Source organism: Mustela nivalis (assembly GCF_964662115.1).
Source record: "Mustela nivalis genome assembly, chromosome: 6".
NCBI classification, from domain to species: domain Eukaryota; kingdom Metazoa; phylum Chordata; class Mammalia; order Carnivora; family Mustelidae; genus Mustela; species Mustela nivalis.
Genome location: NC_139025.1, coordinates 31192798 through 31216484, shown reverse-complemented (window position 1 = coordinate 31216484; position 23687 = coordinate 31192798). Strand labels below are relative to the sequence as shown.

Here is a 23687-nt window from a genome sequence, read left to right as displayed (position 1 = left end):
TTTGTTGCTGAGTTGTAAGGGTTCTTCATACATTCTGGATATTAATCCATTATCAGATACATGACTTGTGAATATCTTCTCTTATTCTGTGTGTTATCTTTAATTCTCTTTAGTGTCTTTTGATGCAAAAAATTTTTGATTTTTAATTAAAATTAATTTAAAAATTAATTTTTAATTTAAATTTGGTAAAAACCAATTTGTTTCTTTTGTTGCCTGTGCATTTGATGTCATATCCAAAAAATCATCAAGCCCCAAAATGTAAATATTTCCCCTATCTTTACTTCTAAGAGTTTTATAGTGTTAGATCTTTGGGGGGGGAGCAGATATCTTGTTTATTAATTTTAAGTTTTTAATTAAATTAGTTAACATACAGTGTAATATTAGTTTCAGGAGTGGAACTTAATTATTCAACACTTCTATACAACACCCAATGCTCATAACAAGTGCACTTCTTAATCCCCACCAATTTAATCCATCCCCTTACCCTCTCCCCTCTGGTAACTATCAGTTTGTCTCTGAGGTTAAGAGCCTGTTTCTTGGTTTGGGCCTCACTTTTTTTTTTCCCCCTTGGTTCATTTGTTTTATTTCTTAAATTCCACATACGAGTGAAATCATAATGTACCATTCTTATTTCACTTAGCATAATACTCTCTAGCTCCATTCATATCATTGCAAATGGCAAGATTTCATTCTTTTTTACAGCTGAATAATATTCCATTGTATATACTTATACTGTATTTTCTTTATCCATTCATCAATCAATGGACATATAGTGTTAGCTCTTACATTAAGGTGTTTGATGCATTTTTAGTCAACTTTTATATGTGATTTATCGGGCAAGAATCCAACTTCTGTGTTTTGCATTTGGAGATTCAGTTTTCCCAACATCATTTGTTGAAACTGTCCTTCCATGAAACAAATGGTCTTGGAACCCTTTCAAAAATCACTTCACCATAAAGGAGAGGCCTTATTTTGGGGCCCCTTTTTCTATTCCATTGCTCCATACATCTGTCCTTATACTTCTGCCCTCTATACATCTATCCTACCACACTATTTGGAACACTGTAGCTTTGTAGCAAACTTTGGAATCAGGAAGCTGTGAGTCCCCCAACTTTGTTCTTTCTTTTCAAGATTGCACTGGCTATTTGGGAGGTCCACTGAGATTTCATATGAATTGCAGAATGTGGTTTTCTTTCTGCAAAAAGGCCAATTAGATTTTGACAAATATTGCACTGAGTCTGCAGAATGCTCTGGACAGTACTGTCTGTCATCTTAACAATACTAAATCTTTCAATCCATGAATGTGGAATATATTTCCACTTACTCATGTATTTAATTTCTGTCAAATTTTGTAGTTTTCAATATACAGGTTATTGCCTCCTTAAACTTACTGACAAGTATTTTATTGTTTTTGAAGCTATCATAAATGGAATTAATTATTTACTTTCCTTTGCAGATTGTTCATTGTTAACGGGGAGAAACTAAACTCATCTTGTGTGTTGAGTTTGTATCCTGTAACTTCACTGACTTTGTTATAAATTCTAACAGGTTTTGTTGGGGTTTTTTCGTAGAACCTTTAGAGTTTACTACAAGTAAAATCATGCATCTGTGAATAGAGACAATTTTACTTCTTCCTCTTCAATTTGTATACCTTTTCTTTCTATTCCTTGCCTAATCAGTGTTTCTGGCTAGAACTTTATTTTATTTATTTTTTTGAAGATTTTATTTGAGAGAGAGGGAGAGACAGCACATGGGGGGAGGGGCAGAGGCAAAGGGAGAAGGAGACTCCCCACAGAGCAGGGAGCCCAATGTGGGACTCATTCCCAGGACCCTGGGATCATGACCTGAACTGAGATCAGATGTTTAACCAACTGAGCCACCCAGGTGCCCTGGTTAGAACTTTTAATACCATGTTGAATACAAGTGTGAATGTTAGCTGTGGATTCTTTGTATATGGCCTTTATCATGTTGAGGAAATTTCCTCTTATTCCTTTGTTTTGAACATGGAAAGGTGTTGAATATTCCTAAATGCTTTTTCTGTATCTGCTGAGATGATCACATTGTTGTTGTTTTTTTTAAAGATTTTATTTATTTATTTGACAGAGAGAGATCACAAGTAGGCAGAGAGGCAGGCAGAGAGAGAGGAAGGGGAGCAGGCCCCCCGCTGAGCAGAGAGTCCGATGTGGGACTCGATCCCAGGACCCTGAGATCATGACCTGAGCCAAAGGCAGCTGCTTAACCCACTGAGCCACCCAGGTGCCCCTCACATTGGTTTTTTCCTTCATTCTATTATCAAGTCGTATTACTTTGAACAATTTTCTTTCACTGAATCTTCTTTGTATTCATATAACATACCTCATTTTGTCGTGGCATATATTCCTCTTAATATATATTATACTGAATTAAAACGGTGTAGCTCAATGATCACCCTAATATTCCATCTGGAGGCAATTTCTGATCAAAACCACATGGAGCTGGACCCAAGCAGAAACTACCAGCTTGATGAAATGGGGATTAGAGTTTGGAGAGGGTGAGGTTGCTGGAAGTTGCAGGGCAACATTCTAGAAAGGAGGAACTCAGGCAGGAAAAAAAAAAGAGAGAGAGAGAGAGAGATTCAGGCATCTGCATGAGTCTTTACCAAGCACTGGCCCATGCATATGTTGAGTCAAATTCCACAAAGTTGGAAAAACAAACACTAGGAAGTTGTACACTGAATTGTTATCAGATTTCACAAAATGCAAGGAGACTTTCAAGTTCTGACCAGCCAGAAATGGAAATCCTCAGTGATTCATTTGAAAATTCTGTGGACACTCACTTAGAGCATCTCTCATTTGTAGAGCTGAACTATATGTGAAGTAAATGCTACTTTAGAACCTAGAAAAGGTTACAAACAGGCCTTCCGGAGGTCAAACCCATCTATAAGTTACTTAGTTACTTAACTGCCTGCTAAAACAAAGGTAAACATTGTAATATTAACAATGCCAATGTAATAAAACAAAATGCAGACATGCAACAATGTAATATTTGCAACATCCAGAATCTAATTAAAAATTAACATGTTATAAAAACCAAGAAAAATGACCAATAATCAAGAGAAAAATCAGTCATTAGAAACAGCCAGAAATAATGATGAAATGGGCAGACAAGATGTTTAAAAGACTATTATAACTATGTGGACATAAAGTCAAATCTAATGACAAAACAGAACATTTTTTTTCAAGGCTTTAATCAAAATTGTATATGGTGTAAGATAGTGGTTCAGTTTCATTCTTCTTCACGTTTGCTGGTCTTTTGCATTCTGTCCAGTTCTCCTAATACCATTTTTAAAGAGACTAACCTCTCCCTGTTGTATATTCTTAGCCCCCTCATCATTAATTAATTGACTATACATGCATGGGTTTATTTCTGGACTCTCTATTTTGTTCCATTGATGTACATATGAATATGGAATATTTTTTTTAAAAAATGAGACTTACAGGTTTGAAAATTACAACGTTTGAAAGTAAAAATATACCAGGTGTGATTAATATCAGATCTGATACCACAGGAGAAAAGATAAATGAACATGAAGACTCAGAAGAGAAACCACAATAACATGGAGGATAACAGCAATATGTAACTGGAGTTCCAGAAGAAGAGGAAAAAGGGAAACGAAAAATATTCAAAGAAACAACTGGCTTGGGGTACTTAGGTGCCTCAGTTGGTTAAGTGTCTGCCTTCAGCTCAGGTTATGATTCTAGGTCCTGGGATTGAGCCCTACATCATGCACCCTGCTCAGCGGGGAGCCTGCTTCTCCCTCTCCCTCTGCCTCTCCCACAACTTGTGTTCTCTCTTGCTAGCTCTGCTCTGCTCTAATAAATTTTTAAAAATTAAAAAAGAAAAAGAAACAATTGGCTCAAATTTGTGAAAAATCTACATAAACAGATCTAAGCTCAACAAACTCCAATCAGAATAAACACAGAAGAAAAAAAAACAGCAAAGTACATCATAACCACATTCCTCAAAGACAGATAAAAAGAATATCTTATAAGCAGTCACAGGAAAAAGGACACTTAAGTACTAAGACGCAAAGATGAGAATGACAATAGTCTTTTCCTCAGAAACTATACATGCCTTAAGTCAATGAAACATCATCTTTAACATACTAAAAGAAAAATAAAAGTCAACTTAGAATTTTATATACAGTGAATATAGCATTCAAAAAGAATGGGAAAATAACTATCTTTTCAGAAAAACAAAAGTTGTGAGAAGTTGTCACATGCAGATCTAAACTATGATCAATGTTAAAGGAAATCCTTCAGGCAAAAGAAAAATAACATTGAACAGAAACTGGATCTATATAAAGGAATAAAAGCACCAAATATCATAAATACATGGGAAAACACAAGTTAAAATGAAAAAGATGGACAAAGATACACTGAACAACTGGATTGGCCCTTTTAATATCATAAAAAAGTAGACTTCAGAACAAGGAATATTAGAGAGGATAAAAAAGCACACTTCCTAATGAAAAAGGAGTCAATTCACCAAGATGACATTAAAATACCAAATATGAACATATCCAAGAGCAGAACTTAAATATATATGCAGCAAAAACTGAAATGAAAAAAAGACAAATAAAATATGACAGCTGTAGATTTTAACACTTTCCTTGCAGTATCTGATAGAACAAGTAAACAGAAAAATCAGTAAAAATACAGAATACTTGAGCAACACTAAGAACCAACTTGACCTAATTTATCTTTACAGAACACACTCAACAACTATGGAATAACATTCCTTTCTAATGCACAGGTAATGTTCACAAAGATTGACCAAAAGCTACTTCATAAGTCTGTGTTGCTAAATTTCAAAAGACATTAAAATTAGAAATCAGCAAAAATAACTGTTTTAGTTTTCTTGGGCTGCCATAACAAAATACCACAGACTACAAAGTTCTAAAATTTCTGTTTTGGAGGCCTGGGAAGTCCAAAATAAAAGTACTAGCAAGGAAAATTTCATACTGAGGCCTCCTCTTGACTTATAGGTAGCTACCATCTCACTATGTGCTGCTGCTGCTGCTGCTACTGCTGCAGCTTCTTCTTCTTCTTCTTCTTTTTTTAAAAGATTTTATTTATATATTTAACAGAGAGAGAGAGATCACAAGTAGGCAGGTGGGAGTGGGGGGGAAGCAGGCTCCCCTCTAAGCAGAGCCCAATGTGGGGCTCGATCCCAGCACCCCATGACCTAAGCCAAAAGCAGAGGCCCAACCCACCGAGCCATTCAGGTGCCCTTAACTGTATGCATGTGCAGAGAGAGAGAGAGACAAAGAGAGAGACAAAGAGTTCTCTGGGTCTTGACAAGGACACTAATTCTATAGGATCAGAGCCCCACCCTTTAGTTCATTTAACTTTAATTACTTCTATAAAGATCTTATCTCCAAATCTCCAAATACTGTTCACACTGAGGGTTAAGGCTTCAACATATTGGGGGGGGGGGGTACCACAAACATTCAGTTCCAGTCTGTAAAAAAAGATACTGAAAAAAATTTCCTCAATGTTTGGAAAACAAATAACCAATGAGTAAAAGATGAAACTGTAAAGGAAACCAGAAAACACTATAGTTGAATGATAATGAAATCACAATATATTACAAATTGTGGGATGCAGCCAAAGCAACATTTAGAGGGAAATTTATAGTTTTACATGTTCACAGAAGAAATAAATAGGTATAAAATCAATGATTTCAATTTCTATTCTAAAAAACTAGAAAAAGAAGACTAAATTAAACCTAAAGGAAATAAAAGAAGAGAAGTGAAAAAAATTTAACAAAGCCAAAAAGATGGCTCTTTGAAAGAATTAATAAGGTTGATGAACTGCTAACAAGGCTAATACAGAAAATGTACTTTATAGATTATCAATTTCAGGGATACAAATGGATTACCACTATATATCCTAAAGATATTAAAAGGATAAGGGAATATTATGAATAATTATGGTGACTGTCAGTAAAACAGGAAATTTCTTTCAAAAAAAAAACCCCACAACTTATCAAAACTGACTCAAGAAGAAAGAGAATGTCTGAATATCCCCATATCTATTCAAAATATTTCCAAGTGTAGGAGTGCCTGGGTGGCTTAGTGGGTTAAGCCTCTGACTTGGCTCAGGTCATGGTCTCAGGGTTCTGGGATCAAGCCCTGTATCCCACTCTTGGCTCAGCAGGGAGCCTGCTTCTCCCTCTCCCTCTGCCTGCCTCTCTGCCTACTTGTGATCTCTCTCTCTCTCTCAAATAAATAAAATCTTTAAAAAGAAATCTCCAAGTGTATTAAAGATACTGAATTCATAATAAAAAAAAATTTTCCCACAACTTCAGGCCTAGACTATTACCCTGATGTATTGTAACAAACATTTAAGGAAGAAATAATTTCCGTATGCAAAAAAAATCCACAGTATGTTCATAATTTCACAAAATGTTTCTTAACCCATTTATTATGAAAAAGATCTTGGTACCAAAACATGAAATATACATTGGAACAAAACTACAGAAAAACATTCCTCCTGTACATAGACTCAAAAATCCCCAAGAAAATATTAACCAACTGAACCCAGCAACATATAAAAAGGATGAATGTAGGGTTTATCTAAGGAATGTAAGGTGGATTTAACACTGGTCAATCAAATGAACAAATTCAGCAGTTAGTAAAGGAAAAATCATATGATTATCTCAGTAAATGCAGAAACAGCAAGTGGCAAAAGTCAACACTTCTTCATGATAAGTATTCTCAGCAAACTAAAAATATAAGGAAATGTTAAATCTGATTAAAAACAGCTATGGGACGCCTGGGAGGCTCAGTTGGTTGAACGACTGCCTTCAGCTCAGGTCATGATCCTGGAGTCCCGGATCGAGTCCTGCATCGGACTCCAAGCTCCATGGAGAGTCTGCTTCTCTCTCTGACCTTCTCCTCTCTCATCTTCTCACTCTCTCTCTCAAGTAAATAATAAATAAATAAATAAATAAATAAAAACAGCTACAAACTAACATCCCTAAAACTCGGTGCAAGGAAAGGATGTCCACTCTTTCCACTAGTATTTTACCATTGTACTGGAGGTCCTAGTCAGTATGGTAAGAAATAAAAGACAAAGATTAGGAAGAAATAAAACTGTCACTATTGATGGATATGTATATGTGGGAATGGGGGCATATAGGTAATCTCTATACCTTCCTCAATTTTGCTGTGAAACCAAGTGCTCTAAAGAAATAAAGTCTTGATTTTAAAAATTAATATTTGCCTGTTGGTGGGAATACAAAGTGGTGCAGCCACTGTGGAAAACAGTACGTAGTTTCCTCAAAAAGTTAAAAATAGGGGCGCCTGAGTGGCTCAGTTAGTTGAACATCTGACTCTATCTCAGTTCGGCTCAGGTCTTTATCTCAGGATCATGAGTTGAAGCCCTGAGATGGGTATCACACTAGGTGTGGAGACTACTTTAAAAAAAAAAAAGTTAAAAATAGAACTACCCTATAATTCAGTAAGCACACTTCTGGATTATTTACCCCAAAACACAAAAACACTAATTCGAAGAGATACCTGCTTCCCTAGTTTAGAGCAGCATTATTTACAATAGCCAAACTAAGGAAACAGCCTAAGTATCTACAGGCTGATGAATGGATAAAGAAGTGGCATATACATACAATGGAATACTACTCAGCCACAAGAAAAGGTAACATCTTGACCTCTGCAACAACATGGATATAACTAGAGAGTATCATATGATGTGAAATAAGTCAAAGAGAAATACCAAATGATTTCACTCAGATGTGCAATTTAAGAAGCAAAACAACTAACCAATGAGGAAAAAAAGAGAGAGGCAAACCAAGAAACATACTCTTTAGAGAACAAACTGATGGTTACCAGAGGGGAGGTAGGGAGGTGTGAAATATGTGATGGGGATTAAGGAGTACATTTGCCCTGATGAGCACTGAGTGCTGTATGGAATTGCTGAATCGCTATACTGTACACCTGAAACTAATATTACACTGTATTTTAACTGTACTAGAATTAAGTTTTTTAAAAAAATTTTTAATAACTACTACTACTCTGTTTATCAGCCTTCTACACACAACATCTGTTCCTTATCTCCATGACTTTGTCCTCTTCCCTTTGCCTAGAAACATACTTTACAGTAATTACTTGTTTAATTATCTCTTTACCCTATTGCAGAAATTAGTTTCAATTATGAATAAGCTGCTATAAACACCCGTGCACAGGTAACCAGCTTTTGTGCATTTTTCTATCTCCTGTGCCCACACAGTACCTTGTCAATATACAGACCTCAGTTGGTGTGAAGTGACCGTTAATGCCGTTGGAAAGAACACTCAGGTCAGAAACAACTAACATTTCCGGCTCTAAGGAAATCTAGCAAGGTTTAAAAAATTCTCTGTGAGACTCTAGCAAGCTTTTTCATAACCCAAAAAAAGGCAGCACAAAAGAAAAAGAAAAATATTGAAGGGAAAGGCCAATGACCTTAAAATTCCTATGACACAGGGGACCCTGCCTTTCCGGGATGACTACCTCTTCTCCCGCTGGAGTCTATACGCCACACAGCAGCGGTAATGGCAGGCACCAGTACTTGGAAGTGAATGGAATTATCTTTTGGTAAAATGCTTAGAACAGTGCCTGGCACAGAGTCTACAATATAAAAATATTTGTAAAACAAACAAATTCATTTAAGTCTCATAAGTCTATGAGTAAGTTTGATTAATACTCTAAGGAATCATCTAAGGAAGATGAGGCATTTAGAAGTGTGGGAACTCGCCCAAGGTCTCACGGCTAGGAACTTAGCATTTTGGCTCTTCACCACTATGCTCTGCTGCTCACTGCAATTATGTTAAAATTCAATTCTCTTCTGTAGCCATAGTATCTAGCAAAAAAAATAAATAAATAAATATATGTGAATCGAAAGGATGAATGAATGATTCAAACAAGTGACTAAAGAGATGAAATGACTAGGCATCTTGTCATTCAAAACCAGCCTGGTGGTGAGTACTAAGCATGTATTGCATGGAGCACTGGGTGCTGTAAACAATGAACTTGGAACACTGGCATCAAAATCTAATGAAGTATTTTATGGTGACTAATGTAACACAATTAAAAAAAAAACAAAACTGTGCTCTGCAGAAATCCTCTGGTGCAAAGATAAAATACATCACTTGTTTTTTGCTATGTCTTCAAAAAGACATTAACAAGTAAATATGCATTGACAAACAGAGAAAGAGGGAAAATCTTTAACACTGCAGGAACACAAAGATGGTGCCACAATCCAAAAATGTGTTAGCCCCATGGCCAGTCCCTTCCTATCACAGTGCTCCATCAACAGGAGCAACAAAGAATATGGCCTCCCAAAGATGGTTCAGGAAGTACTGAGGAGGTATACCTGGGCCTCTATTTATTGCTCTGTAAAAGAAGTTTCAAAATGAAGGAAGGATTGCTAACTAAGAGTCACTCAAAATAGAGTGCAAAGGACTTTGAGGAAGTAGGCCTTATGTACCTCTCCTATTTCAATTCTCAGAACATCATTACTTTTTTTGACTTCTGCCAACTGGGCACATCCTTCTACTCTGGACAGAAAAGAGCTAATGTAACACCTGTTAATTAAATAGCCAATCCTGCATCAGATAATCAGCTTAAACTCTGCTAGCACCATTATAATTCTTTCAAAACAAGTTATGTGACCTTGTGGCACTTACCTTTATAAGCTGTTCTCCCGGCTCACAATTCACGGCACACTTTCAATTTCAGTTAACCCTGTCTCCCAGTGAAACCCTGAAAACATTCTGACTGCTTTACAGCCTCCTCTTCTTGACTGACAGCTCCTCAACTTCTTCTGAAATATCTATGTAGGTATCTTTAATCTCTCATTTCAGGATAAGTCTTTGTTCAAACACTGAACATACATGCCAGGTCTCTACTGGATCATGTCTCCATTTGTTGCCTTTCTTTCAAAAGTTTCGATCTCTTCATTTTCACCTCATATTATAATCTGAACCCTCCCCCGTTTCGATCTCTTCATTTTCACCTCATATTATAATCTGAACCCTCCCCCACAGCCATCTTTTCAACTTTCTCTTACTCTACTGCTTCTTACCCAAAATATGGTAATCTGCACATTGTAGTAGGCATGGATACACCATAGTTTTATACAAGGGGAGGATATTATCTATAATATCCTAAACATATCCTAAACATCTATAATATCCTAAACATTTCCTAAAGACATTTAATATGGTCTTGAGTCTCTTGTCTGACCTACAAGGAACCAAACCAACCTTACAAAGGTCCATAGTTATTATGGTTATTCTACCTCTTGAGGTACCTGCCATATACCTATCATAATAATTATTCTCCTACTGAACTCCAAAATTCTTAAAAATAAGGATCTTTTATTCTTTATTCTAGTATCTATGATTCCTAATCATAGTGTAGGCACATAGTAAACATCAAATGAATGTTTTTAAGAACAGCTTCCCTTTATTTCTGACTCTCCTGAAACCAACAGTTTGTTCCTAAATAAGAAAAGATCATCTTAGATCTTTTTCCTCAATAACTCTGTACTTATTCAAATAGTCATTGATGATTTTTCTGCCTAGTCATATGGCTTTAAAAAATGTTGCTATAGCTCAGCATCTATCAGCTTGCCTTTCTACTTCTTCAGAGTTATTCCTAGATGTTTTACTTCACAGTTATTTTTGATTGTCTTGAAAAAATATTAACAAAAATGATCCTTGAAACAATCTTAAAGACTTGTATAATACACTCTTTTTACTCTATGGGATTTTCTAGCTACTCTAGCTCCTTGTTTCTTGAATCTTAGTTTTTTATGCTTTATAACACATTATGTTCAAATTCATTCTTTCTTATGCATAACACATTATGTTTAAATTCATTCTTTCCTTAAGTTAGTTGAGAACCCTGTTCGACTTTCTGAAAGTTAAATTAGACCACGTTACTGGTTCTTTTATCAATATTTCTATTCTATTTTTCCCAACATCTATGTCTTCCTAATCATTTCATGAACACTCACCCACCACTTTGTGTCATACCCAGCAAGACATTAGGAAAACAAAAGACGAAGGATATATATCTTTTGAATCAGAAGAGCTCATAGAGGGAGGAGACACAAGTAAGTAAGGAAGCAAATACAGAAATAAACACTAAGACAGAGATATGTACAGGGTCCAGTTGGAGCCTAAAGAGAACAAAAACTTTCTATGATGGTTCACAGCCTGGATTTTTAAGTCACACGGACTTGAATCTGATTCTTAACACTACCTCTTAAAAAAATGTGTGACATAATTTTCTCACTTGTACAATGGTCTAATAACCATTTCAACTGTTCCTTGTCGGGAGTACAAGAGACAAAGTACTTAGTTTAGCAATACATGACAAGCATTCAATAAATGGTGTATGGTATTCGTAACAAGGAGGCAGCTAGCCTATATAAGGCTTCCTGGAGAAGGTTTTTGAATTCAGTCTTAATCAATGAACAGGAAGGGAAAGGAATCAAAATGGAACCTTAGAGAAAGGTTAAGTTTCCACACTAGCATTAAGAACTTGTCTAACAACCTCAGCAACCTCATCTCCCTTAACTCTTCTAAATGAACCCTCCCTTCTACCCAGGCTGGTGTACTCACTGACCTCAGAATATGCTTTACTAATTTTCTCTTTTCTATTACTACACAGGCCATACCCTTCCCTGTGCCTGGCACTCACCTATAGACTGTCTCTAAGTCCAACATAAATTCTACCTTCTTGAAATTGATGGGTTTGGCCCTTATCAATGGCTCTATTCTTTGAACTTGTCCTGTACAAGGTGAAATTAACACACTCCCCACCACATTTCCCTTGCCCTATGACAACATACAGGCTCATCATAGTCCTTAATCCTTTGCACTGAGATTTCACTTTTGAGGTGTAAATGTAATGTCTCCATTGGAATGTAAATTCCTAAGGGTAAGACTTCATGCAAGCAAGAGAAAATAGGGCAAAGACATAGCACCTTAGTCTCAGATCTATTTGGTACATGAATGAACAGTTCAGAAAACTTAACAACAGTCTCAAGGTCAAATGCAAAGTGCATGACCAATCTGTAGACTTAAATACTCGGACTTAATGAGATTTCATGTTTTTAGGTTCTCCCTTGAAATGCCCTCAGCTCTACCAACAGCAAACTATAAAAACTTTCCACTGTGGACTGTGCAAGTTGTCTAAGATGCCTCAAATCCTTAAGGCATGATATAATCAAATAAAGGCTAGGAGAAAGGCTAGGAATCAACTCCTTAGACATGGCTACTATATTGGAAGGCAACATATGGAATAGTAGAATCAACAGATCTAGGTTGAACTCACTGGCTTTAGAACTTGGACAAATCCCTAACCTCTCTGAGAGATATTTCCTCAAATAATAAAGTGGATGAATCAGTTAGCACTTATGGTTGCTGTGAAGATTAAATGAGTTAATATATAAAATAACTAGCATAGTATCAGAAATGTAATACCCCACTAATTATTCATTATTAAAACACCATACAAAGGCAGTATCCTCTGCAAAAAAAAGTAAAAATAGAGATTCTCTTCCTTCTTTAAAGATAATATATCAGGAGAAACCTGCTGAAACCCACTGAGGCCTCAGCCCTGAACAAGGAATCCTAATGTTAACACCCAATGGGTCACAAGGCTGTCTTTATGGCCAATCTCTATCTGTTACAGTGGGGCTGGGGGTAGGGGGTAGAGGGGGTGAGCTAGATTAGATTCTTGTGATACTTCTTAGAGTAACTGGGTCTTTTCAAAATTAAGAACTCTTAATATAATAAAGGACAATGTGGGAGGCTTAGAGACTATAAGCAAGCTGAGCTCCCACAGGAAAAAAAAAAAAAAATCAACAGTATTCCATAAAGAATAAAAAGTGAACTCCTCAAGTGTTTGAAGCCATTTAAAATTCTGACCACTGCCTCTGACAACCCTTCAGATCACCCACTGTCAGTCCAAAATGGCAGGAATCGTAAGGTAACATGTGGAATGTCCCCCCTCCCGCAAAATCATCAACTCTTGGAAGTAAGTGGAAGACACAGCCAAAGTCATCCAGCCTAAGTGTCACCTTAATACAGTTGAGGAAGAAGGAACAGGTGAGGGGCGCCTGGGTGGCTCAGTGGGTTAAGCCCCTGTCTTCGGCTCAGTTCATGATCTCAGGGTCCTGGATCCAGCCCCGCATTGGGCTCTCTGCACAGCGGGAAGCCTGCTTGCTCCTCTCTCTCTGCCTGCCTCTCTGCCTGCTTGTGATCTCTCTATGTCGAATAAATAAATAAAATCTTAAAAAAAAAAAAATCCCTGAAAAAAGAAGGAACAGGTGAGATGCCAAGCTACATGCCGAGCTTCTTTCTGCCTCCTCAGATACTCACTTCTTCATCATAACTTCCCCAAGATTTCATTTGTTCCCTTGCAATAAGCATGATCAGACAGAGTAAGTTCACTTACCTTGCAAAATGGGCCCAAACACTGAAAATATCCCAACACTCTTGCCCTTGACAGAACACTGGCACAAAAGTGCAAGAGAATATACAATTTTTGCTGTTAGCTGATTAAACTTTCAGGTCTCTGCACAAGAAGTTGTACAAAAAGAGTGACAATGTTGCCTACAAACAGAAATGCATATTTAGAACTAGAGGCTTTTCATATTTCTTCTGCAGAGCAAAAAATCTCTATGAGCCTATCAAAGTTACTGGGATAAATGACTTCTTCCCTGTGTGTCTTCATGATGACACAGCAAAGAAAAGCTGAATCAGAATGTGAGACTTCTTAGATGGACAACATACCAGGTAACTAGTTCTGAGAGGCGAAAAACAGAAATTTGAAACATTCTCTTGTTAACTGAAACAACCAAACGTCAAATGACTGTTTTTATCCCAGTTCAATCTTAAATTTGGGGCTCTACTTTCCTAAACTCTTAAGTTTATCAATTTATATGCGTAAGACATGAACATACTTCGGAAAATTAATGGAGTCACCTGATGAATAAATATTCATTGTGAATAAATGCATATATACTATAGAAACTAAAGTACTTTGGGGGGAAATATATTAGCTAGATATAATTATTCTTCTTAATTAGTACCTTGAAGTTTGTCCTAACTCCAATGATTCAGAAAAATGTCAACACCAGGAACTTTCAGTCTGCAAGATCAACAGAATCAGAAAATTTGAGCAAATGGTGAGCTGAACATTTGTCAACCCTGCTATGCAAACACCAAAAAATGTGATATTACATTGAACTTTAAAATAATATTCAGTGACTTAAACACACAAAATAGTATCAGAGTTCTCCTCTGCTATAGCCAGGAGATCCTGGAAATACTGTGGATGCCACAGTGAAAGAACCACGTCAAACTATGTTAAATTCTTAACAGGCAAGAATCAAAATTCCAAATCACATCAAGGCAGCTAATATAATAATGAGGGATGCCTATGCTATAGACAAAAGAGACAAAATGGGAGCAGGACAACTTTAAATACTTGCAGGACAATCAGAAAAGGAGCTAGCATTGTTTTAACTGACCCTAGGAACAAGTACCAATGGATGAGAAGTACAGAAAAGCAGATTTTTGGGTTAACAATACTTTTTCATACTGGCCTCAAAAGTCAATAAATACTAAGAGTGAGAGAAGGAGAGATTTACATAAAGTAGGAAAAATGAATCTAAAAGAACTGGGCATACTGAATGAGCATTCAAAAAACGTTTAGGAGCTCCTATGAAGTATGACACTAAATCATGCAGGTTAGAATGAGTTACTTTTCTATAAGTAAAACTGACTTCCAGTCTGATATAACTAGGAAAAAAAAACACAAAGTACAGATGACTCTGAAAGCTATATTTTATGAAGAATAGTCTGTAAGTGGTGGTCAAGATATTGCAAAATTCCACATGAGAAAAGATGATGGGCTGTCTTAGGTAGTGGAGATCCCAGTGGGGTCGAGGAAAGGAGCGGGAGATTTACAGAAACATTTCAGAACTAGAGCTCTGAGTACTTGATGACTTACTGAAGACTCTTGAAAAACAGTTATTTAGTAGGATTTACTGTGCTCATCAATCTATTCCTCTACCAAGAATAACAACAATAGTAGCAAACACACAGTGCTTTCCAGGTGTCAGGCAATGTTCTGAACGTTTTGAAGTACAGTCTACTATCATGCACAGTTTACAGATGAGAAACTAAGGCTTAGTTTCTATCAATAAAGTAGTCAGACAATCAGTGTCAAAGTTCTAGTAAGAGGTTAGAAACCAGATGGATCTACGTAATCCCAACGCTAAAGCTCTTAATCCATACACCAGACAGCTGTAAAGGAGAAGCAACAAAAACCAAGGCAGGCTGACCTTGAACAGCGTTAAGAGCCCACTGGAGAGAAAGCGCTGGCGGAAACGGGGGAGGGGGGGAGGGGTTCTAAGGGGAAAGATGACTGAAGGTTAAGTGAGGATTTAGCGGTGTCGGAATCACAGGATGTGCTTGTTTAAAAACAAACAAAAATCTGCACTGAATCCAAATTCCTAGAGATGGGACCTAGGAATGATCTTAAAAAAAAAAAAAAAAAAAAAAGATTTTATTTGGAATTAACTTTTTTTTTTTTTAAGAAAAACCGAGAAACCCTGGGTCATTTTGAGGCACAACCAGGTCTGAAAAGTGCTGTAGCCAATCTCTAAGGTTTCTTTCCGTTTTAGCATTCCAGGTGACATTCTAAATGAATTTCCCCAAAACGGAAAGAAGGCGGGAGGGATGATTCCAGCACCAAGAAAACGGCTATGCATTTACAGTCAACACCGTTTACGGAACTGTCTCACAGGAACAGGGATTAGGCAGGCAACGGGAAAGAGGGGTGTGGTGTTTAAAAAGCAGGCTCTGGGGCAGAACTTTCTAGCACTCTGAGCACGCGAAAGAAAACCTTCCTGACTAGAATACAGGTGATAAGCTGACGGACAAATGAGGCGGGCTCCTCACACCCGGGTCGGGCTAACGATGGATGCCCGTATAGTCTTCTACGTGCTCCGAGCGTTGTGGGGGAACCTCTAGGCTCCAAGGCCGAAGGAATCGGGCTCAGCAGGAGAGTTTTCGGCTCTGCCATCACCTCGAGCACCCTGCGCCCGGAGACGACCTGTGCCACACGTACCCGAGGGTCCTCTGGTAAGACTGATTTCCTCCTCAGTGACCGAATAATCCACTCTCCCGTTCATGTCTCACCGCTCTTCTGGCTTCCCACCTGGGTCGGCCCGGGCTCGCGCAGGTGAAGGTGAACCAATCTCCGCGCGGCGCCCAAAGCCCAGCACTTTCGGTTTCAGGAGCCCGGCGACCGGAAGAGGAAATGGGGAGCGCCGGGAGCGCAAGGCATCCTGGGAGTCGTGGTTCTCCCGGCTTCCCTTGCCCCGCCCGCGCCACGAACTACCGGCTGAGACGAGTCGGTTACCATCCTCCTACTTTACGGTTGGGAGTGGAGGTTGTCAAGGTCGGAGACACAAATAAATTGATACTGGCGAGGAGAAATTCAACAAAAGCTCCTGACATCTCGTGGGGGAGGGGGGAATAAATTCTGTTATTCGGATTAGAAGGGGCGTCGCAGGCAATCCGCTAATGCGACTGCAGAGAACGAAATCTCACCCTTTTACAGAGCCGGGCAGATCCAATCCATCCCATGCATGTTCTCGTGGGAGAGAACTTAACACCGTTTGCTGTGTACATTCTTCGGTATCTCACCCCTGTAACGGCCAACCGTGTTAGGTAATTGCCACGATCCGAAGGAAAAATAAAACTGTGACAAGCAGGACACTTAAAGCTTGGAGCAAGGAGCCTAGGCTAACTCCTACAGTGAGGGGAAATGGGACCACTATTTTCTTTCAAATCGAGTTGTACCTGACAAAAAGCTTTTTTGAAAAAAATTTATGTACAAATAAAAGATACAGAGGAGGGGTGCCTGGATGGCTCAGTGGGTTAAGCCTCTGACCTGATGTCGGGGCAGGTCGTGATACTGGGGTCCTGGGATGAACCCTGCCTCACGCTCAGACCTCAGGCGGGGAGGTGAGGGTTGGGGGAGTTGGGGGGGGGGGGTCTGCTTGTTTCTCTCACCATGCACCACGCGCACCACCCCACCCCCGCCTGCGCTTTTGCTCCCTCGCTCTCTCAAATAAGTAAATACATTTTTTTTTAAAAAAGATTGTATTTATTTGACAAGGAGAGACATAGCGAGAGAGGGAACACAGCAGGGCCAGTGGGAGAGGGAGAAGTAGGCAGGGAGCCCGATGTGGGGCTCCATCCCGTGACCTGAGCGGAAGGCAGAGGCATAAGGACTGAGACCGCACCCCGCCACCCCATCCCCCCACCCCCCCACCACAGTAAATACATTTTTTTTTAATTTAAAAAAAAGGCAAAGGAAGGATTTATAATTACAAATTTGCTCAAGAAAATTCGCTAAGAAAAACTAGAGGGGTAAAGTTTTCTTCCTTTGGAAAATCCAAGGTTTTTATTTATTTATTTCTTACAGTAAGACTAGTGGATGCACTAGCTGTGACTTCATCAGCCTTCCTGACTTTGAAGTAGAATTCCAAAAACAGAGCTCTAAGGAATGATTTCGGATCAAAAACTCAAAGCCTTAAAGTGCAGGAAGAGGACTTAAATGTGGGAAACAACCTGGAATTACACCAGAGGGATTGGTGGGGCACCTTGGAGGGTTGAAAAGTGCAGTTCTGATTAAAGCATTCAAATTCAGATTAAAAGCAGGAAAAAATATACAGTGGAAAAAAGTCTCTTTAATAAACGGTGCTGGGAAAAATGGACAGCTATGTGTAGAAGAATGAAACTCGACCATTCTCTTACACCATACACAAAGATAAACTTGAAATGGATAAAAGATCTCAATGTGAGGCAGGAATCCATCAGAATCCTGGAGGAGAACATAGGCAGTAACCTCTTCGATATCAGCCACAGCAACTTCTTTCGAAATATGTCTCCAAAGGCAAAGGAAAAAAAAGCGAAAATGAACTTTTGGGACTTCATCAAGATCAAAAGCTTCTCCACAGCGAAGGAAACAGTCAACAAAAGAAAGAGGCAACCCACGGAATGGAAGAAGATACTTGTAAATGACAGTACAGATGAAGGGCTGATATCCAAGATCTGTAAAGAAACCCTCAAACTCAACACACACAAAACAGATAATCACATCAAAAAATGGGCAGAAGACACGAACAGACACTTCTCCAAAGAAGACATACAAATGGCTAACAGACACATGAAAAAATGTTCGTTATCTTTAGCCATCAGGGAGATTCAAATCAAAGCCATACTGAGATACCACCTTACACCAGTTAGAATGGCGAAAATTAACAAGACAGTAAACAACATGTGTTGGAGAGGATATGGAGAAAGGGGAACATTCTTACACTGTTGGTGGGAATGCAAGTTGGTGCAGCCACTTTGGAAAACAGTGTGTAGATGTAATGAAAAGAAGGGCCATCTGTACCCCAATGTTCATAGCAGCAATGGCCACAGTCACCAAACTGTGGAAAGAACCAAGATGTGTTTCAGTGGACAAATGGATAAAGAAGATATGGTCCATATATACAATGGAGTATTATGCCTCCATCAGAAAGGATGAATACCCAACTTTTGCATCAACATTGACAGGACTGGAAGAGATTATGCTGAGTGAAATAAGTCAAGCAGAGAGAGGCAATTATCATATGGTTTCACTTATTTGTGGAGCATAAGGAATAACATGGAGAACATGGGAAGATAGAGAAAAGAAGGGAGTTGGGGGAAATTGGAGGGGAAGACAGACTTCTTCCCCAGTCTCCCCCAGAGACTGTGGACTCTGAGAAACTAATTGAGGATTTTGGAGGGGAGGGAGGTGGGAGGCTGGGTGAGCCTGGTGGTAGGTATTATGGAGGGCATGTATTTCATGGAGCACTGGGTATGGTGCATAAACAATGAATTCTGGAGCACAGAAAAGAAATTTTAAAAAATTAATAAAAATTAAAAAACAATTTCAGATTAAATAATCAAACCAGAACCTACCATGTTTAAAGAGAGAGAGAGCGAGAAAGAGAGACAGATTCAGCAGGAAGACCTCTTACTTGCTAATCCTGCAAGAATTTAATAAGGAATAATGACAAGAACACTGGAGATGATGTCAGAAGACCTGGTCTCAAGTTTTGGTCCCATCTTCTTAGTTGTCTGGCTTCGAGCGGATAACCTAACATTTCCTAACTGTGATTTCCCATCCGAAAAAGGGCATGATAATAGATCTTTAAAATGTTGAAAGGATTAAATGAGATGACAGTTTAAAAATTACTTCTCACTTCAGGGTCTCATGGGTTGCTCAGTCAGTTGGGCATCTGACTCTTGGTTTTGGCTCAGTCATGATCTCATGGGTCCTGGGATTGAGCCCTGGGCCAGGCTCTGTGCTCATCAGGAGGTCTGTTTGAGATTCTGCTTGAAATTCTTTCTCCCTCTGACCTGCCTCATGTGCTCTGGCATCCATGCTCTCTCACTCTCTCTCAAATAAAAAAAAAAAAATTCTCATCTTCAAACTCAGATTCATACAGCCCTCACTTCCAAGCCTCCTCAACATGTTGATTGAATGAGTGGATAACATGATCGTAATAAAAAGCAGAATATGGTAAGTGAAAAAATAAAGTATAAGTGAGATTGGAATGTCAAGAGAGAAGAGAGGAAATAGAAGTGGGAAAAGCAAATCATCAATGAGGGAATATGCAACAAATCAATGAAAAAAAAACCAAGAGAATTGCATGGAGCACTGGGTGTTATATGTAAACAAGAAATCTTGGAGCTCTACATCAAAAACTGATGAGGTATTATATGGTGACTAACAACACAATAAAACTTTTTTAAAAAGACTCAAAGGGGAAAAAACTGTTGATTAACATAGTGGGAGGGAGTGGGGGTGGGCAAAATAGATGAAGGGAATAAAGTACAAAATTCCAGTTATAAAATAAGTGATGGGGATGTAATGTACAGCATAGGGAATATAGCCAATAATATTGTAGTAACAAACCCTGGTGAGGTGCACGTGAGCACCAAGTCAAGGGAGAGGGAGAATGGAGTGAGGCCAAGGGAAGGTAGGAAGAGGGCTCCAAAGACCCCCTAGGGATCACCCTCACAGTGATACCTCCACTTTTCCAGTGACAGTGAAGACGCTGCTAGTGAAGACTATTTTTGACCCTCACCCCAACCCTGGCCAGGGTTTTGAATGCCAACCCCAAATGGTTCTACCCTCCCTTGCTCCATCCTCATTTGCTCAGGCTTCCACTCTTCCACACTCTTCTCTGTGGTAGGTAGCATGTTAGGGTACTGTGTGAGCCCCCGAGATGTTGGGGCCAGCCAAGGCAGGATGGAGGTGGGGCAAAGAGAGAAGAAGGGCTGTTCAAGGATCCTTCTCCTCATGGAAACCCAAACTGTACAACCAGCTCCTCTTTTGCATCCACAGGGATCTGAGAAAGTGCACTGTAGGCATAAGCAGCTCTCCTGGAGACCTGCTGAGAGTCTGGGGAGGGGATGGGCTAGCTGGCCAGCACTTGGCGGGGCTGGCTGGTGAGAGACGGAAGCCATGGCAGCTTCTTTCAGTGGGTCAGGCTGCTGCTCAGCACAGCCAAGCAAGTGTCTACTGCCTTGCCCGGTCCATGTACTCGTGATGCTCCCTGTCCACAGCAGACACGTCAGTGATGTTGTTGGCTGTCTTAGCAAGGCTGGAGGAGAGCAGGGCCTGCTCATCTACCTGCGCAAGTGGGAGGCAGGCTGTGGGAGTTGGCTTCTGCCCCTTTGAGGGCTTTGGCGGGGGCAGGGGGGTGTTGGCTGCTAGAGTCCAGCAGCAGCTTCCGCTCCTCCTGGTTCTGGTCCGAGTACTTGTTCTTGCTGCTGTAGCAGCACCTGTAGTTGGGGTCTGGCTGGGTGCTCAGGCCAGGGGAGGAGAGCTGGCATCCCTTGGGATCCCTTCTATCACATGACCTGTGTGGCTGCATCTAGCAGACAGCCACCTGCCTCCCCACCTATCCCTACTCAGAGGTGCACAGCTGCCCTTGTTCCTCTATGTTTTAAAGTCTATTTTGTGGTAAGCAAAGTATGTCAATCTGAGAAAGACAATTATCATATGATCTCATTGATATGTGGAATTGAAGAAACAAAACGGAGGAGCATAAGGGAAGAGAGGAAAAAATAAAACAAAACGAAATCAGAGAGGAAGACAAACCAGAAGAGTCTCTTAATCACATAGGAAACAAACTGAGGGGTGCTGGAGGGGAGGGGGATGGAGGGAGGGAGTGATGGACATTAAGGAGGGCATGTGATGTCATGAGCCCTGCAACTGATGAATCACTGACCTCTACCTCTGCAACTAATAGTTAATTAATTGAACTTAAATTAAAAAACAAAATTTTAAAAATAAAGCCTATTTTGTCTGATTAAGTATTACTACCTAACCTTTTCACTTTCATTTGCATGGAATACCTTTGCCATGAGTTTCAGTCTATGTGTGTCTTTAGGTGTGAAGTAAGTCTCTTGTAGGCAACATATAGATGGGTCTTTGCTTTTTTTAGTGCATTCAGTCACCTTGTGTCTGTCTTTTGATTGGAACGTTAGACCACTTACATTTAAAGTAATTAATTGGCAGGTGTGTACTTATTGCCATTTTGTTATTTTCTGTAGTCTTCTTTTTTCTTACTCTCTTCCCTTGTGATAGATGATTTTAATGTTATGCTTGGATTTCTTTTTCTTTATTTTTTTTGTATACCTGTCATAGGTTCTCAGTTTGTTACTATGAGGTTCATATATAAAATTCTAAGCATATAACAGTCTATATTAAGCTGATGGTCGCTGAAGTTTGAACACATTCTAAAAGCACTACATCTACATTCCCCCGCTCCATGTTTTATATATATAATATCATACTTTACATCTCTTTATGAATCCCTTTACTCATTTTTTATATAATTGATTTTACTTTTGTCTTCCAACCTTCATATTAATTTTATAAGTGATTGATATTCTACCTTTATTATACGTTTGCTTTTATTAGTGAAAGGTTTTTATTTCATAATTTTCTTACTGCTCTTGTCTTTTCCACTTAAAGTGGTCTCTTTAGCGTTTAGTGGTGATGGATTCCTTTAACTTTTTTTGGTCCAAAAAATTCTTTATCTCTTCTTCAATTAATGACTAATTTTTAATTTCAGTTGTATTCTTCAGATCTGACTGGTTCATTTTTATATTTTCTATCTCTTTATTGAAGTTGTCACTGAATTCATTCAGTCTCCTCTCATATGGGGAGCATCTTTATGAACATTACCTTGAATTCTTTGTGAGGTAGATTGTTCATCTCTATTACATTTAGTTCTTTTTCTGAAGAAAAAGTTCTGAAGAAAAAGAACTAAATGTAATAGTTCTTTGTCTTGTTCTTTTATTTTGAGCATATTCCTCTTATCTTTTCATTTTATCGGACTTTCTCTGTCCCCCCCCCCCCCGCTGTGGGTTAAGAGAAACATACCTCTGCCAGTCCTGAGTATTGTGGGTTTGTATGGGAATATCCACCGTGTAGACTACATGTGCCTTTTGACTTTGACTGCTTGGTTGGAACTGTGGTGGACTTGGGCTGGGTGGTTCCAGGGCTTAGGTCCACACTAAGGCCACCCTGGAGGGGCAGCTGGAGCTAAAGTGGGCATGAACCAACAGATCCCAGGGTGCTTTGCACAAGGGCTGCCCTGGCAGGACAGCTGGGCCTGGAAGAATATGGCTCTCCATCCAGGAGGCACTTTGGGGAATGGCTGAAGCTGAAGCAGGCATGGGCTTGGGGTGTCATGGGATGCTGTGTGCTTGGGTTGTCTTAGTGAGTCAGCTGGAGCTGGAGCAGGTGGAGGCCAAGAGTGGCCTGGTGTGTACCATGCCAGGGCAGCCTTGGTGGGAAGGCTGGAGCCAGGGTAGGCATAATTGGGGAGCCACGTTTGTGGAACAGCTGAAGCTGGTGTGGGCTAACGGCCCAGGGCCCACTGAGGGGGCGGACTAGCTAGAGTCCTGCTCCCATCTGCATTATCATAGTGGAGGGATAATATAAGCATCGGTGCTTGCCAGCAGCTCCAACCTCAGAGAGAGTTCCAATAGTTCCCCAACTCTTTGGTGGACACTCAAAGATTCTTAAATGGGTTTCCTTCACTTATAGTCTAGTTGACCTTTAAACCACTGTGTTTTTGTTTTGTTTTGTCTTGTGTGTGTGTGTGTGTGTGTGTCTGTGTGTTGTTTGTTGTGGGTTTTTGGGTTTTTTGGGGGGGGGTTTTGTGGGTTTTCTTGTTTGTTTTTTTTTGTTGTTGTTGTTTTATTTTGTTTTGTTTTGCTGTGTCCCAGGTTAGATGAATCTGTGCCTGTCCCTCCAACCTGCCACCCCTGCCCCACAGTTCATAGCACCAGGTGTGGGGTTTTGGTCATTATTGTGTCTCTGTCTCTTCTCTGTGTGGCTCCCCCATCCTTTGCTGTGCAGAGCTGTTTCATCAGCCCTACCTCAGTTCTTTCTCAGGAGGAATGACTATGTAGGTGTAGATTCTGTATGTCTGTGGGAAGAGGTAAGGTCAGAGTCTTCCTACACCATCATCTTCAACCCTTCCTATATTACATCTCAG

General features: G+C 39.5%; 1 protein-coding gene and 1 pseudogene across 2 annotated transcripts in view; both read right to left on the bottom strand.

Annotated features, from left to right (window-relative positions):
• The window catches only part of SYNJ2BP (synaptojanin 2 binding protein), a 38497-nt gene extending 22083 nt beyond the window's left edge, over positions 1 to 16414 (bottom strand). The window contains exon 1 of the mRNA XM_082734416.1: positions 16190 to 16414. Within this exon, the coding sequence (XP_082590542.1) occupies positions 16190 to 16253 (64 nt within the window). The 5' untranslated portion in view covers positions 16254 to 16414. The remainder of the gene's footprint in view (positions 1 to 16189) is intronic.
• Positions 16415 to 20468: 4054 nt separating this feature from the next.
• Positions 20469 to 21047, bottom strand: LOC309866573 (ragulator complex protein LAMTOR1 pseudogene; annotated as a pseudogene). Its single transcript has one exon. The product of its transcript is annotated as a ragulator complex protein LAMTOR1 pseudogene (transcript).
• Between the last annotated feature and the right edge of the window lie 2640 nt (positions 21048 to 23687).